This window comes from Poecilia reticulata, chromosome 4, assembly GCF_904066995.2.
Source record: "Poecilia reticulata chromosome 4, P_reticulata-male-v2, whole genome shotgun sequence".
NCBI classification, from domain to species: Eukaryota; Metazoa; Chordata; class Actinopteri; order Cyprinodontiformes; family Poeciliidae; genus Poecilia; species Poecilia reticulata.
In genome coordinates, this window is record NC_088833.1 from 17782239 (window position 1) to 17796298 (window position 14060).

The following is a 14060-nucleotide window of genomic DNA, read 5'->3' on the forward strand; positions in this document are numbered from 1 at the left end:
CAGGCAGTGTTTTGAGGTGCAGTCACTCCAGTGGGTGTGTTTTGACCAGTCAGGCAGGTGTTTGTGTTGCTGATCTTGGTTTTTATTCCCTTATTTTCACAGAGCACCATTAACCCAGTGGATGGGATCTACCAGCCCCCCCTGGACCCTGTAGTCAACACCACAATGCCAACACAGACCACACTACCTACAGGTACTTGCACACTGTCACACTCTGATAAATGGTTTATATTGCATGATCAAATCAAAAGTGATAATACTCCCCCCTGTTGTTCAGTTTTTAACTAAGCTGCACTCAAAATCCGTGTTTTTTTTTTTATTATTATTATTTTACAGCAAAATTGGTGAGATGTAAACTTTCTTGAAACTTGAGTTTGTTCCTGGTTTTATTGTACAAAATGCTGAGATGTGACAAAGTTTAACTGGAGGACTTTGACCTGACGGTTAAGAATGCTGTGAAAACAAAAAGCGCAAAATATCAGCAGCCCCAAACCGCAGCTGGCGCCTGCGTCTGCAGCGTCTCTCATCTGCGTCTGCAGTGTCTCTCATCTGGCATATCATCTGGCTTCCTTCTAGGGCGTCTGTTCAAACTCGTCTGCTTTCTTTTTTGTTTTTCTGCAACAGACGCTTCTCAGGTGTGTAAATCAGACCAACGACCCTCCACGTTGCCTGTTGGTCCCGTGGTCACAGTGATGGGGAGTCTGCAGACCCCAACTCCCAACAGCACAGGTAGGTTTTCACTGCCTATTCTCGCAGCAAATTTGACACACAACATGCTAAAACCACACTCGTTTTTAGCATGGTATACCTCAGTAGCAAACAACAAAAATGCTCAAAGTAATTCCAGATTTTATTTTAGTCCAAAGTTGAGACCAGCAGGATGAAAACTGCAGCAAGAAGCAGTTTATGTTCCTACCTTCTGCTCTCCCAGGTTGTAAAAATGAGCACCATTACTAGCTTTAAACCTCAATATTTTTTTTATTTAGCCTTTACACAATTTATAAAAAAATTATATTACCCATTCTTGAACTTTTAGTTTTACAACATTATGACCATCAAACAAAGAGGAGAGAGCCACGTCTTATTTTATATCCTGATGACCTAAACTGCTGAACTAAAAAATATGCAACTCTTTTTGGGATCATTTGGAATGTAATGCCATTTACTGTAAAAAATAAATAAATAAATAATTCATAAAATAAATAGTGATAACAATACATATTTCTCTGTGTTGATTGGTTGAGGAAATTATTTGAGATTGTTTGAGATGTTTAAAAATTTTAAAAATGTTACATTTCTCTAAAAATGGTGTTTTGACAGTAATGTAAGAAACGTAAACAGTGATGTCAACTTCTGGTTTATATCCCACCAAACTGTGAATTAATCATGTTTTATTTTTTTATATTTTTTTTGATGTTTAAATTGCTTCATTCCCTACAGGTTACTTCTTTGGTGCTACTAATCAATAAATTGAATGTGCTTTTTACTAAATCTGCTGAGTATATATCGTCTTTGAACATTAAAAATAATCAAAGCTCATTCAGACTTTTTAATTTTCAGATGTGTCATAAGCCTGTACATAAATGTTGTTCTAAATATAAAACTATACATTTTCAATATATGAATGACGCCTTAATGATGTAATATTTAGTAAAAGTCACAAAAAACATTTTATCCCAAAAAGAAAAAGTTGCTTTAAAACATGTTGACTTTAAAGATATTGATGTAAAAGAAGCACAACCACGTATTCCAACTCTTTGGAAGAGTGTTTGTTTCTTAGAGGATCCTGCAGTGAGTTTATTTCAAAACTATTTTCGTATAATGTGATTAAATCGTTAAACAAAATGAGAAGGAAAACCACACGAGGAGAAAAATGGTTATTATTTATTGTTGAGCGCCGTCGGTGGTGAACATTAGGTAAATTAAAGGAGCCACGTCCAGAAGCAAAGTTTGCAGCCTGTGTGTCTCCTGTGCTGACGCAGCAGTGTTAAAACGCTGTGCTGTGCATTAAGGATGCTCGCTCCATGCCTGACTGTGCAGTTATTATGCTCTGCAGAGGCAGCAGTCACTATGTTAATGCATCTGCGCTCTGCTAGCTCATCCTCCAGTTGATTTATCCATCATAAACGGAGCCGAGCCGTCCGTCCTACCAACTCTGATGTCTGCTTTTGTGTTTTTGGGGTCCATCAGGGAGTGGCCCGTCCGGCCCCAGCAGCGGCATCTCCTCTCCAGCACACATCCCCCTGCCCTCACACTCAGTGCCAGACTTCTCCTACTCCTCCAGCGAGGATGAGTTTTACGATGCTGACGAGTATTACCAGAGCAGCACTTCACCCAAACACTGCGCAGAGTGAGTGTTTTTGCATCTTTCACCACCTACTTTGGATTTATTTTGTGCATTGAAAGCAGGATAGTCATTTCAGGTGGGGGAGTTTTGCTTGGACTCCTTAAAAGTCCCGCTGCATCACCAGCTTCAGTATTAATAGCTTTCTCTAAGATCTCCTCTGTGTGTCAGCTTAATCACCTCATTCCTCTGTCTTCTTTTTTTTTCTCCTCTGTCTCCTCGTCTTGCCCCCAGTCCCTCAGGGCCTCCTGCTGCCTCCACCCCTGCTAACGAAGAAACATCGTTAAAACGGCCCGCAACCACAGAATCCTTCAACTCAAACATGTCGAACGGCACCACCGATGCAGGTACCAGACAGACAGTAGTGAAAAGATATTTAAAAAAAATGTATTCAAAATGTTCATTAAGCTTATAGCTGAAGCTCCTGTTAAGTACTGGAGGGTTGTAGCAAATGTTGTTTTCAACATGTCAAAAGTACATGAAAGAACAGGAAAAACACATGATCATCAATTTTTCTTTTACGTTTTTTATTAATAAAAATCAGAAGTGTGGCAGACACATATCCCAATAGACTGCCTGTATCTTCTGACATGTCGGCCATCTTTTGGACTTCTAGCTGACGTTTTTGCTGATTACTTTTTGCAAAATGACTCGAGATCAGATTAGATGGAGAGTGCCTGAGAACATGAATTTCAAAGTCTTTCCAGGCTTTTATTCCCAATTTGCCCCATGTTTAGCTCAATGCATCTTCTAATCAGCTCTCGCTAGTCTTCTTGCATGGTCACTCAGTTTGTGAGAATGAACTGATGATCTGTGAAGATTTATTCAAATTCCTTCTAATTGATGATGGAATGAACTGAACTCTGGGGGAATTTATTGTATCCATCTCCTGACTTTTTAATATTTTCTCCGATTGGTTGGGGTGTTCTTTTGCATCCAGGAAATACTGACTAACCAATCACTTGAGATACAGTCATACTCAGGTGAATACTTTTTATAGGCACTGTATACAAGGAGATTTGCTGAACTCATCCAATAGTAGGATAAAAGCAGATTACTGATGTTCCAGTTAACTGAGAGATCTGCTGCTGTTCTCAGACATGTTTGACAGCCATGACGACCATGATGACGACACTGAGGGAGAGTCTGTGGAAGAGCACAAGAGCGTAATCATGCATCTGCTCTCACAAGTCCGTTTAGGCATGGACCTCACCAAAGTAAGCACCCGATATTCTGCCGCTCCATCCTGAAGTTTTGTGCTGTAATATAAATGTCAAATTTATCTCGTCCCTGTTTCACTCTGTGCCAGGTGGTCCTGCCTACTTTCATCTTAGAGAGGAGATCCTTGTTGGAGATGTATGCAGACTTTTTTGCACATCCTGATTTATTTATAAGGTGCGTATACTGTGACGACTCTTTCTGCAGAGGATCCGTGATGCAGAACTTGTAACGGTCTTTTAACCTTATTGTTCTGCATGCGTGACTAGTATCGCCGACCAACCGGAGCCCAGGGAACGCATGGTTCAGGTGGTGAAGTGGTACCTGTCCGCTTTCCATGCAGGCAGGAACGACTCAGTGGCCAAAAAACCTTACAACCCGATCCTGGGTGAAATCTTCTTCTGCCACTGGGATCTTCCAAATGAGAAAGAAGAAGCTTCTCCACCCACGGTGAGAAAATCCTGACTTTATTTTAGACTTTTAACACGGCCTTGCAGAAATATTTAAACTTTTTCAAATTTGATCTCCTTGTATCCAGCAACTTTAATGTCCTTATTAGGACTTTATGAAATAATCAGACACAAAGTAGCAGGTTAGTGTTTAATATTCCTTCTGTCTGACTTGTGCTTTGTTGGACTTTTCCAGGAGTCGGTATCAGACGGTCCAGTTCCCTGGTCTTCTCCCAGCAGTGTATGTTTCGTGGCGGAGCAGGTCTCTCACCACCCACCCAGTAAGTCGCCAAGCATCCTCGTCTCAGCATTCTCTGCTCAACCTTTCAGTGATTAAGATCCAGAAAACTGAGACATTTTGCCTAAAGCAGCTTCACGTCGCCATCATCTTGTTCTTTTATTCTCCATGTAGTTTCTGCATTTTACGCGGAGTGTTTAAGTAAGAAGATCCAGTTCAACGCTCACATCTGGACGAAGTCAAAGTTTCTCGGCATGTCTATAGGTGTCCACAACATCGGTCAAGGTGAAGGAGACTCCTCCTCAAACACAACATGCTTGCACAGAATAATAATTGTGTATTGATATTTATGTTCTTGTTGCTGTCTAGGCTGTGTGTCATGTTTGGAGCATGATGAGCATTACATCCTCACCTTCCCTAATGGATATTGCAGGTATGTGCTGCACCGCGCCCTTGCTGTCTCTGGACAGCAAGGGCTGTCCAGAGACAGTGGACCTCTCTGATCATTAGACCATCTCCGCAGGTCGATTCTGACAGTGCCGTGGGTGGAGCTGGGTGGAGAGTGCAACATATCCTGCTCCAAGACGGGCTACAGCGCCACCATCATGTTCCACACCAAACCTTTCTACGGCGGGAAGAAGCACAGGGTCACGGCAGAAATTTTGTAAGATGAATGATGAAGCTTTGCAACAACTTACAAACTAAGTTTTTTCCAGATGTGTGAAGTTATATTTTAAAATTTTTCTGCATTTTATTTTCCCCCAGTGCGCCAAATGACAAGAAATCTTTCTGCTCCATTGAAGGAGAATGGAACGCAGTGATGTATTCCAAGCTGGCAACTGGAGTGAGTTGTTTCTTCTTTTTTTCCCCTTTGCTCAGGAATATTATTGTTGATTTATGATATATGCTTACAGCAACAAATCCCCTTCGCGCTCCGGGTGGGCCGGTAAACTTGATCAAGACGATTCCTTAACAAGCTCGTATAGTAAAGTTCCTGGGCAGTTTTAACCCTCCTGAATTTATTGAACTCAAATTCTTGTCAATTTGCAACAATCCCGATCTGGAAAAATGTCCCTTTTTTTATTGCTCTTTTTTTTAATTAAATCTGGAAATAAAGGAGTAAAGTGTTTAGAAAATCTTTTTTTTTTGTGGACCAAAGTGAATGGTGGTATTTATTTTAAAGTATACATTTGTACATAAACATGTAGCCATCTTTTAAAAAACGACTTCTTGTATCCAGGTGAGAAATTTTACCATTTCTGACAACTTGACACAGAAAACAAGAATTCATCACAATTGATGTTGCTGCTGATTTGTAACGCTTCCACCTCAGATTAAACACAGGCAGCTTTATATTTTTAACTTTTCTAAAAAATAAACTGCTACGTCTTTCCGAAATTAAAGACTTTATATTTATAAAACTGAATGCTAAGAAAAATCAAGACTATTTGTTTTGTATGTTGAGATCTGAAGTTATAATGAGCATTTATGGGGGAAAAAAAAGTAAAACATGTTAATATGTTTAGCAGTTGTAGTCTTGGAAAGCATTTTATTTCTCCTAAAGCAACAATTAAAGGAAACCTATAAAAATATGGAATATGATTTAAGTGTTTACCAGTTTCAGAAATATACTTTATTCCATGGTTTGTCAGCTTGATATAAACACTTGAATCTCTAAAAACGACTTTGTCCGACCAGTTTGGGTGAGTTCACTGTTTTTTAAACCAAGTATGGAGGTTGTAGTGTCATGTCCATCTGATAATGGATCCCCACATATTTCTCTTTCTTTCTTTAACTCTGTGGTTTCTTTAGGTTCCATATTTCTATACTGATTAGTGTGGAACTAACCAATTGAGTAAATGTTTTCAAAAAGTGTCTCAAAAATAGACCAGTTTAAAAAAACAAAAGACAAAATTGCCAACAAATTTATCTTGCCTTACCCCTCCATCACATTAAGTAACATCTAAATGTTTTCTATGATCCCAGGAGAACACGACGTTCATAGACACTAAGAAAATGGCCATCATAAAGAAGAAAGTGAGAAAACTGGAGGACCAGCTTGAGTACGAGTCCCGGAGGTAAAATTGGCTGCAAATTTTTAGTGAACTTTTTAAATATCTCTATCCAGACAAGAGCATTTTTAACCCTGGTTTGTGCTCTAGGCTATGGAGTGATGTGACCCTGAACCTGAAGCTCAAAGACATCGATAGAGCAACAGAGGCCAAACATCGTCTGGAGGAGAAGCAAAGAGCCGAGGCCAAAGAGAGGAAGGAGAAGGAGCAGCAGTGGGAAACTAGGGTGAGGCTTTCTGCCTTTGTTTCCATGGCTTCTTGCCACAAATCCACAGCTTTGATTTGATTAATTTATTTCAAACAGGACAGAGAAAACATGTGCATGCATGACCAAGAACCAAATAATTAGTTAACCACCACTTTTCTGTTTGGAAAGAAGAAGAGAAGTGAAAACTTATTTAATCCTATCTCTTATCTCAATTTAATTTATTACTTAATCACTCAATAAATATAAACAATTTGTAATTACAACCACATTATAATATCCATCTGCCTGTTCAAAATACTGGGCTAATCAGCCAACAAATAAATTATATTACATAGACAAAATGGTAACAAACCTATTGATAATAATGACAATTGTAAGTAACAACTGGACATACACAATCAGAATAATTACCAACTTTAATTACCTTGACACTTAGCAGAAATACTGCCTGGATGTTTCATTGTCTGAACAACAGGAGGCGCTGTAGCAATCATCTTTACTCCTCTGGTCAGTCCTTTTCCACTCGTTCTAAACAAAACGAAGAGTGAATAACTTTATCTCGTCCCTCTGCAGTTCTGTCATTGTACTTGCTAAAGAGAACTGGCTTGGTTTGACTTTAGCCTTTTGGACTCCAGGCCCGCATCCAAAAGTCCAGAGCAGACACACACATGCCTGTCTGCTGCCATTCCAGCCTATCTTTGCCCTGGTGGCAACCAAGTGTCTTAGTTGAATCCATTTTATCACATAAAAACCTCAATGAAATACATTGAAGTGTATGATTTGGATGTGGGAAAAACTTTTAAGTTTATTAATTCTTTTCCAAGCCAGCGAATATGCCGTTTTCTCTCAAAGCGATTGGTAAAAGTAAAACTTGATGTTTTAGTTGTACAGGAGATTTAAAGTGTTATCAAATGTTTTTGTTAGAGTTGCCGTTTCAAGATGAGATCTTTATACAGCTGTTTAAAATAAACGATTTGCTCATGTTTTTTTCCCAGCTGTTCCATGAGGACGGGGAGTGCTGGATCTACGATGAGCCGCTATTAAAGAGATTAGCCTCTCAAAGGCACTGAGAACGTCACGCCGCTCTGATGAACACAGAAGTGCAAAGAAATCTGCACAGACATAAGAGTCTTCATAAGAACTCTTTTGCAAAAAAAACAAAAAAAAACAACACTTCTTATTCAAGCCTTGGGATGACTGGTTGAACCTGTACACTGCTTTGCATCTGACTGTATAAAAAATGGAAATGAATGAAAGTATCAAAGATGTAAACATGAGCTCTTCTCCTTACTTGGGCAATTTCCTCTTTGCTGGCCATTGATCCCATCCCTTCCTCCCTCTCCCCTACGTGAGACTTGGCACTGCTGAGAGGGGACGCAAGAGTCGGCCATCAGCTTTAGATCCACACTCTCGATGATCCGGAGAAGCACTTGGTTTCCAATATACATGTTTTTGTGTTTCATTATATAAAGGGGAGCAAGAGGTTTGTGACTGATGGTGTACAATTCAAGTGAAGCTTGATTAAAAAATAACCGGCGCTCTACATCTCAGGGAATCTGACTGAGGAAAGAAAGCTGCTGCACCCTCCCAGAGTCTGACAGCCTTATAGCAGTGGAGCGGATCGATCCTAAAGCGGCGGGAGAGAACTTCTCTGCTTGCCTGCAACTAGTTCAAACTGATCTTTATATATAGATATACATATAAGGAAAATATATATTCTTTTTTATTTCCATTTTTTTTTTGTTCCGTTTTTTTTTCTGGCAATACTATAAAACTATTGGGGATATGAACTTCGATGGCTTTCCGTCTTTAGGAGTCATTCCATTTTGCTTTTCATCGTTTTGTTTTCATTTCAGCGTGGCCATTTTTTTTTTTTTTTGTATCTTTAGTGTTAACCAGAAGCAAAACATGAGCCATGGCATCTAAATCCACTGATTAGGAGAGGTGAGATATATATATTAAAGGAATATATGCAATTAAAAGTTTCAGTGCCAGTTATGCCAAAAAAAAAAGAAATATGAGGTTTAAAGAAAAAGAGAGTGGAGGGACTTTGAGCTGCACAGCAAACAGTTACCTGAAGGCATTCCTGAACAAAACTGATTGTTTACATGTTGTTCTTTCTCCATTGTGAGGATGTAAAGTCTCCCATTTGTCCTGCAGATCATCTTCTCATCTTAAACCTCTCTCAAAGTGAGCCAGCAGAGTACACGCATCCGACTGGTTTCTCTTGTTTTATATTTTTGTGCTTTTACATCCAGAACCACATGCTGGTCAATACTAAGCCTTTTGATCACCGACTCACTGCTGATTTTACTATTTAAAACTATAGTTTGGATCTGAACTTGGGGGTTTAAAAAAAAATCAGAACATGCTGAACAATGACAAAAACAATCCCTCTTATTAGTAGTTGAGTTAATTATCAATTGATGCAAAGACAAAAAAAACAACTTGAAATGATCTATAAACTTACTGCTGATCCTGAAATTTCAGTAACATCAACACAAATGAAAAGGCCTTTGTAATTGTCCACCTGGTCTAAAGCTCAATTTGAAGCTTTGCTTCTGTCTTTTTCTTCTCTCCATGTTTTTTGTATAAGTTGTTGAATAGAGGCCTTGCCTTTCATTTCAGTATTGCCTGATAGAAGCAATCAAAACAAATGTTTTTTTTTTTATTTCCTTCTCATCATAACCATTGATTGTATCTGACTCTCCTGATTATTGAAGCATTATATTAAATCTCTGAGAGTTATTTCCTGTCAGATTTGGTCTATTTATTTTAGGTCACCTTCTTTCATAACTGGTGTAAAGTTGTTTTTTAAATATTTTTAGTATTCTGGATCAAAGCTTCATAATAAGATGTACTTTCCTTCTCTTGTTGAATAAATTACAACATAGGTCAACTACGGTAATATGGCAATAATGAAAGTAGGAGTAGAAATAGGAACTGTTCAGGTTGAGTGCTGTAGCTGTTGCAGTAAAACCCAAAATTATATCCTTTCCAGATTTGAAGTTGTTTTTATACCATTGGAAAGATGTTTGATAGGAAATGAGAACGGCATCTATAAAGGTTATGAGACCATGCTTAAGAGGGGATCATCTTGTCTTTTTTTTAATGATGTCACTTACTTTGGTCCCAGTGGCTGAAAAACACGCCTGCAGCCTTATGTTCCCACCACCATGCTTGACTGAGGAAAGAAAGCTGCTGCACCCTCTCAGGTGCTGATCTGGGGCCTTTTGTATTTTAAATGAAGACTACCTCATTTACGATCAGACAGGTAAATCTTAGCTTTGACTGACTAAAGACCAGAAATCATCTTCTTTGCCCAGGAAAAATCTCTCAAAAGTCCAACCAAGGCTCCATGATACTCAGAAAACTTGACATCTTCTGATGTCCATTGGCCTGTTTAGGGAGAATGTCTTCCTAGCCCTTAAAAGCTGCAATTTTTTTAAGGTGCTCTTGAAAACAAAAATATGTTTGCTTCTTTAGAAGCATCTCTGCAGCATCACAGCTCATTGAAATGGGTGAGTTATCTCCACCGGCTCTTCACAATTTACTGGTCTAATTTGAAGTGGTTCAATGTTGGTGTCATTGTTAATTACTGCTAATCAGTTAAAAAAAACTTATTTAGAATATTTTAGCTCTACAATAACCAAGAGTGAGTAGTTTAATGCTTTCCAGTGTTTTTATTAAGCACTATTTCTTTATAAACGTATATGAGCAAAGAAAGAAAATCGTATTTAATAAAAGCCACAACAACAGGAAAAACTAAAGGCTAGTATGTATTAGTTAGAAATTAACATATAAGTAATGTATAATGTATGCTTGCAGGCAGACTCATCAGTATGTCTTAAGCACAGAAGGTCTTGAGAGGGTCAAACATATTTCAAATATAGACTTCCTTTTAGAATAGTTATTTGTTCTTGAAAGAACGTCATGAGAGATAAACTTGTGCTTCTAAAACTTGGAGGCAGAAATTGTAATCGAAAGGCAGCAGATGGCGCTAAATGTCTTACTACTTTTTTCCCATAACCCTTTGCGAGATCATCTATATAAACCTCTCGCACCGGCTTCTCTCTCCCATTTCGTCTCTGTCCGAGGTAAGGATGATGCAGTTTAGCCGCTGCAGTTTTTATTTATTTAATTGTCTGTGTGACTACATTAGTTATTTGTGTGTGGTTTTGCTGTTGTTTATGCAGCTTTAAGTTTTTATTTTATTTTATTTTAAGTTTTGTTTTAGGGTGAAACTCCAGTAGGCCTCAGCCACGTGTTGGTGTTAGCATGTAGCTGACTACACCAGCCTCGCTGCACCTTAACGTAGCTGTAAATAGTCGCTGTCCCATGGATGAATGATGTGATTTCGTGTTGTTAGGGACATCTGAGTTAATGTGATGAGACACAACACTCTGACTCAATGGGACAATTTGGCTGCAGGCCGGAGGTGTTGGCAGTACAGCTCCTCCTGAAGACGGAGTTTTCTAAATGATGCAAAAAAATAAATTTAGCTCAGTAATATTTATTAAAGTTTTGCTTTCTTGTTTGCAGGGCGGTGTATGGGATATGCTGAGATGGAAAGCCATGTGGCATGGTGAGAACGGTTTCCTTAAAGTTAGCTTAGCATGAGTTTTCACGAAAGCTAAATTGTGTGACGGTTCTAATTGCTTATATTTTCTGTTTAGGGAAACCATGGATCATCCGACTACTGTAAATCTGCACCTTATGCATAGGTGTGTAAGTTTTCCCTCACTGAGTAGGGGTCATCCTGTGTGAAGGTCGATGATTAAGTTATAAGAGTAGTGGACAGAAGTGATTTCTGAGAAATTTTAACAATGAGGCCTTATCAGTTCAGCTCTAATGTGTAATCTGCTAAACTGATCAGTTCTAATGAGAAATCATCCACAGGTTATGGAGTAATTCAGGTAGCTGAAGGATCAGTAGGATTGAGGTAAGGCTCTACAGCTTTGTAACATATTTGAAGGCAGAATAATGCATCTCTCTGGTGTTTCATGTGAATTTAAGCTGTTTTAAAATAAGTTGAATAGCCAAAAAATAAATTGCAGACTATGTAACTGAACCTTTTTTATTATTCATGTCATTCATTCATCAAAATGCAATGGATTGGATTAATGTACTGTACTGTACTAGTTTGGGCACTGAGATCCAGTTAATCTTGGTGCCAAAGTGGTTATACGATGCATATTCATGTAATCCTGTGTCTCTAGCTAAATATGCTGTGAGTTTAGGCCACAAGCCTAATGAACATTGGGATAAATCTGCAGCTCTGGAAGTAAAACTTGGCCATCATGAAATGGTTTATTTCAGACATTGGATTAACTGATCTACTAAAAATGAAAGAACTGCATTAAGATTTTAAACATTTAAAAACAAAATGTATAGCTACTCGCCTGGACTAAACACTGGTAGACAAGCCTATGTTTTGTAATTTGTTCCAATAAGTCAGTTTTCTGATTAAACTGTTAACGTTATTCCTAGGTCAAAATTTCAGGATCAACACCTGAGTGAAGCATTAGTCTGCCTTTGATCATCGTTTCAATAGTCTTGTGCTGCAATGATGACAATTATTTGCTACTCTCGACTAGATGGATGACGATACTCCAACCACCTATATTTATAATCTGAGGCACAAAGAACGTGATGCGTTTTCTCGTTGAATCAAAATCCTTTTTTTTTTTTTTTAAATTGCTCATCTTTATCTTTCAGGTACGCTAATCGCTTCAACAACTGAGATGCAGGTAATGACCAAACTAGGTGTATTCCATGTTTTCTGGATGACTGTCTGTGATGAATTTTGTTATAAAACAATGGGAATCTCTCTGAAAAAGAGTGAAAGAGGACTTTATTCTGACACAGCCTGAGCAGAAGGATGAATATTTCTGCTTAAATCTTAACTCTTAGTAATCGGCCTGTTTCTCCTGCAGGTGTTTGGCATCCTCATGCCGTCTGCTGCAGGATTGGAATCTGTTGGTGAGTTTTCATTAGAAATAACCTAAAGTACACACTATACCTGATGCAGTGATGATCTTATAGTTCAACAGATCACTATGAAGAACAATCTTTCGCTCCTATCTGATGCACCGGCTTCCCCAACCTCGGTTACAGTAGCTCAGTGACCTTGTTACTTACATTTCTCTTTGTTTTTCAGGAGGAGCCAGTCTGCAGCAGCTGATGGAAGGTGAGCTTTATAGTGAAGATGCATCTTCCAGTAACATTTGATGCAATGATGACTGCATAGTTCAGCAGATTATCCTATGAAGATCTCATATTGTCTTTCACCCCTAACTGACGTATCAAACACAAATATCTGAATGTCCTAGTTGATTAAAGTCGAAGCTGATCAGTTTTATCTCCTGCTTTCTGATAGGAATTGATGTCGTCATGCGACTCTGCTGCTTCACTGGTAAGAGTTTTATCTGCTGCAGGTTGAAGCTAAAGGAATTTCAGGTATGATGAGTTTGAATCAGGTCGCTGATCCCGTTGAGGAAATAAGTAACTCTCTGATCTGAAGTTGGTATTTATTTGATGATTGCACAGTGCTGGCTGTGTCATTTTAAGACGTTTATTTTTCCATTTACAGAGCCTCTGAGGGGAGTGGCAGCTCATATTAGAGGAAGCTGAACTGAAAGGTGAGTAAAAATGACGTCTTGAGCACCTGGTTGAGGAGAAGCCACACCTCTACCTGGGATCGATCATAATCTGACCTGTGATGACAAAATGAAGACTGATTAACCATGATGTGTTATATTAGCTCTAGCTGATGTGGTCAGTTCAGTGGTAGTCCTGTTCCTTCCTGGATTGTTTATCTGACTAATGCTCTCATCTCTTAAGGTCAACAATGCTTCTGGACTGCAGCGTGAAAGTGAACACTTTAAACTTCGGTAAGGAATGAGTCACTGTTGTGAAACATTAAATGTGGGTTCGGTGATGTCCAAACAAATGTCTGACCTGAACTGTAATGTAGACAAATGCAAAATATTACTGAGCGACCCATTGAATGGAAACATTTTAAAATCAGTTGCTGACCTGTAATAAGGTTCTCATTCATTCTTTACAGGAGATGAACTCGAGCAACAGTAAGGATTTCATTTTATTTTTTAACACATTTTAGGAGTTTCTATAAGCTGGCCATTTAACCAGTGATGAAAAGATTCTGCCAAATGAAGATTATATTGATTATAACCCTTACCGTTCCATTATTTCTGAGGTTTTGTGGTCAGCTTGAGACCTACATGTCTATTAGAAGAGACTTTGGTCTGACGAGCCGCTTTCTTGCAGGCACCGACACGAAGATGATGGGAACCTTATCCTCCATTTACTGAACTGATGCTGTGGTCAGGATGGTCTGAGCTTCTAGAGTTTATTTGTAATTTAATAAAGATTTAAAATGAACCCACACTCTTATGGATTACTTGTCTCAAGTCAATGAAGATATAAAATGTTTAACAAAGTTGTACTGAATTTATTTTTGATGGCACAAAGGTGAAGCATTAACACTTGAGAAAATGGAGTCACTAAA

The 14060-nt window shown here is 38.6% G+C and overlaps 1 protein-coding gene and 5 non-coding genes across 9 annotated transcripts in view; all 6 read left to right on the forward strand.

The window, feature by feature from the left end:
* osbpl9 (oxysterol binding protein-like 9) overlaps nucleotides 1–9277 on the forward strand; it is a 35184-nt gene extending 25907 nt beyond the window's left edge. For all 4 annotated transcript variants that reach the window (XM_008407893.3, XM_008407894.3, XM_017304472.2 and 1 more), the window contains 15 exons: nucleotides 103–193; nucleotides 625–729; nucleotides 2191–2350; nucleotides 2579–2691; nucleotides 3443–3561; nucleotides 3654–3739; nucleotides 3832–4012; nucleotides 4208–4292; nucleotides 4424–4534; nucleotides 4619–4682; nucleotides 4773–4913; nucleotides 5015–5093; nucleotides 6236–6327; nucleotides 6412–6547; nucleotides 7525–9277. In XM_008407893.3, the coding sequence (XP_008406115.1) occupies nucleotides 103–193; nucleotides 625–729; nucleotides 2191–2350; nucleotides 2579–2691; nucleotides 3443–3561; nucleotides 3654–3739; nucleotides 3832–4012; nucleotides 4208–4292; nucleotides 4424–4534; nucleotides 4619–4682; nucleotides 4773–4913; nucleotides 5015–5093; nucleotides 6236–6327; nucleotides 6412–6547; nucleotides 7525–7599 (1638 nt within the window). In that variant the 3' untranslated portion in view covers nucleotides 7600–9277. The remainder of the gene's footprint in view (nucleotides 1–102; nucleotides 194–624; nucleotides 730–2190; nucleotides 2351–2578; nucleotides 2692–3442; nucleotides 3562–3653; nucleotides 3740–3831; nucleotides 4013–4207; nucleotides 4293–4423; nucleotides 4535–4618; nucleotides 4683–4772; nucleotides 4914–5014; nucleotides 5094–6235; nucleotides 6328–6411; nucleotides 6548–7524) is intronic.
* A 2020-nt stretch (nucleotides 9278–11297) lies between these two features.
* On the forward strand, nucleotides 11298–11363 carry LOC145551549 (small nucleolar RNA SNORD75). The gene has a single exon (XR_014087422.1). It is a non-coding gene; the product is annotated as a small nucleolar RNA SNORD75 (small nucleolar RNA).
* Nucleotides 11364–12317: 954 nt separating this feature from the next.
* LOC145551542 (small nucleolar RNA SNORD79) lies at nucleotides 12318–12399 on the forward strand. The gene has a single exon (XR_014087415.1). It is a non-coding gene; the product is annotated as a small nucleolar RNA SNORD79 (small nucleolar RNA).
* Nucleotides 12400–12551: 152 nt separating this feature from the next.
* LOC145551548 (small nucleolar RNA snR60/Z15/Z230/Z193/J17) lies at nucleotides 12552–12625 on the forward strand. The gene has a single exon (XR_014087421.1). It is a non-coding gene; the product is annotated as a small nucleolar RNA snR60/Z15/Z230/Z193/J17 (small nucleolar RNA).
* A 131-nt stretch (nucleotides 12626–12756) lies between these two features.
* On the forward strand, nucleotides 12757–12838 carry LOC145551547 (small nucleolar RNA snR60/Z15/Z230/Z193/J17). Its single transcript, XR_014087419.1, has one exon. It is a non-coding gene; the product is annotated as a small nucleolar RNA snR60/Z15/Z230/Z193/J17 (small nucleolar RNA).
* Nucleotides 12839–13675: 837 nt separating this feature from the next.
* On the forward strand, nucleotides 13676–13751 carry LOC145551545 (small nucleolar RNA SNORD47). Its single transcript, XR_014087417.1, has one exon. It is a non-coding gene; the product is annotated as a small nucleolar RNA SNORD47 (small nucleolar RNA).
* The last annotated feature ends 309 nt before the right edge of the window (nucleotides 13752–14060 follow it).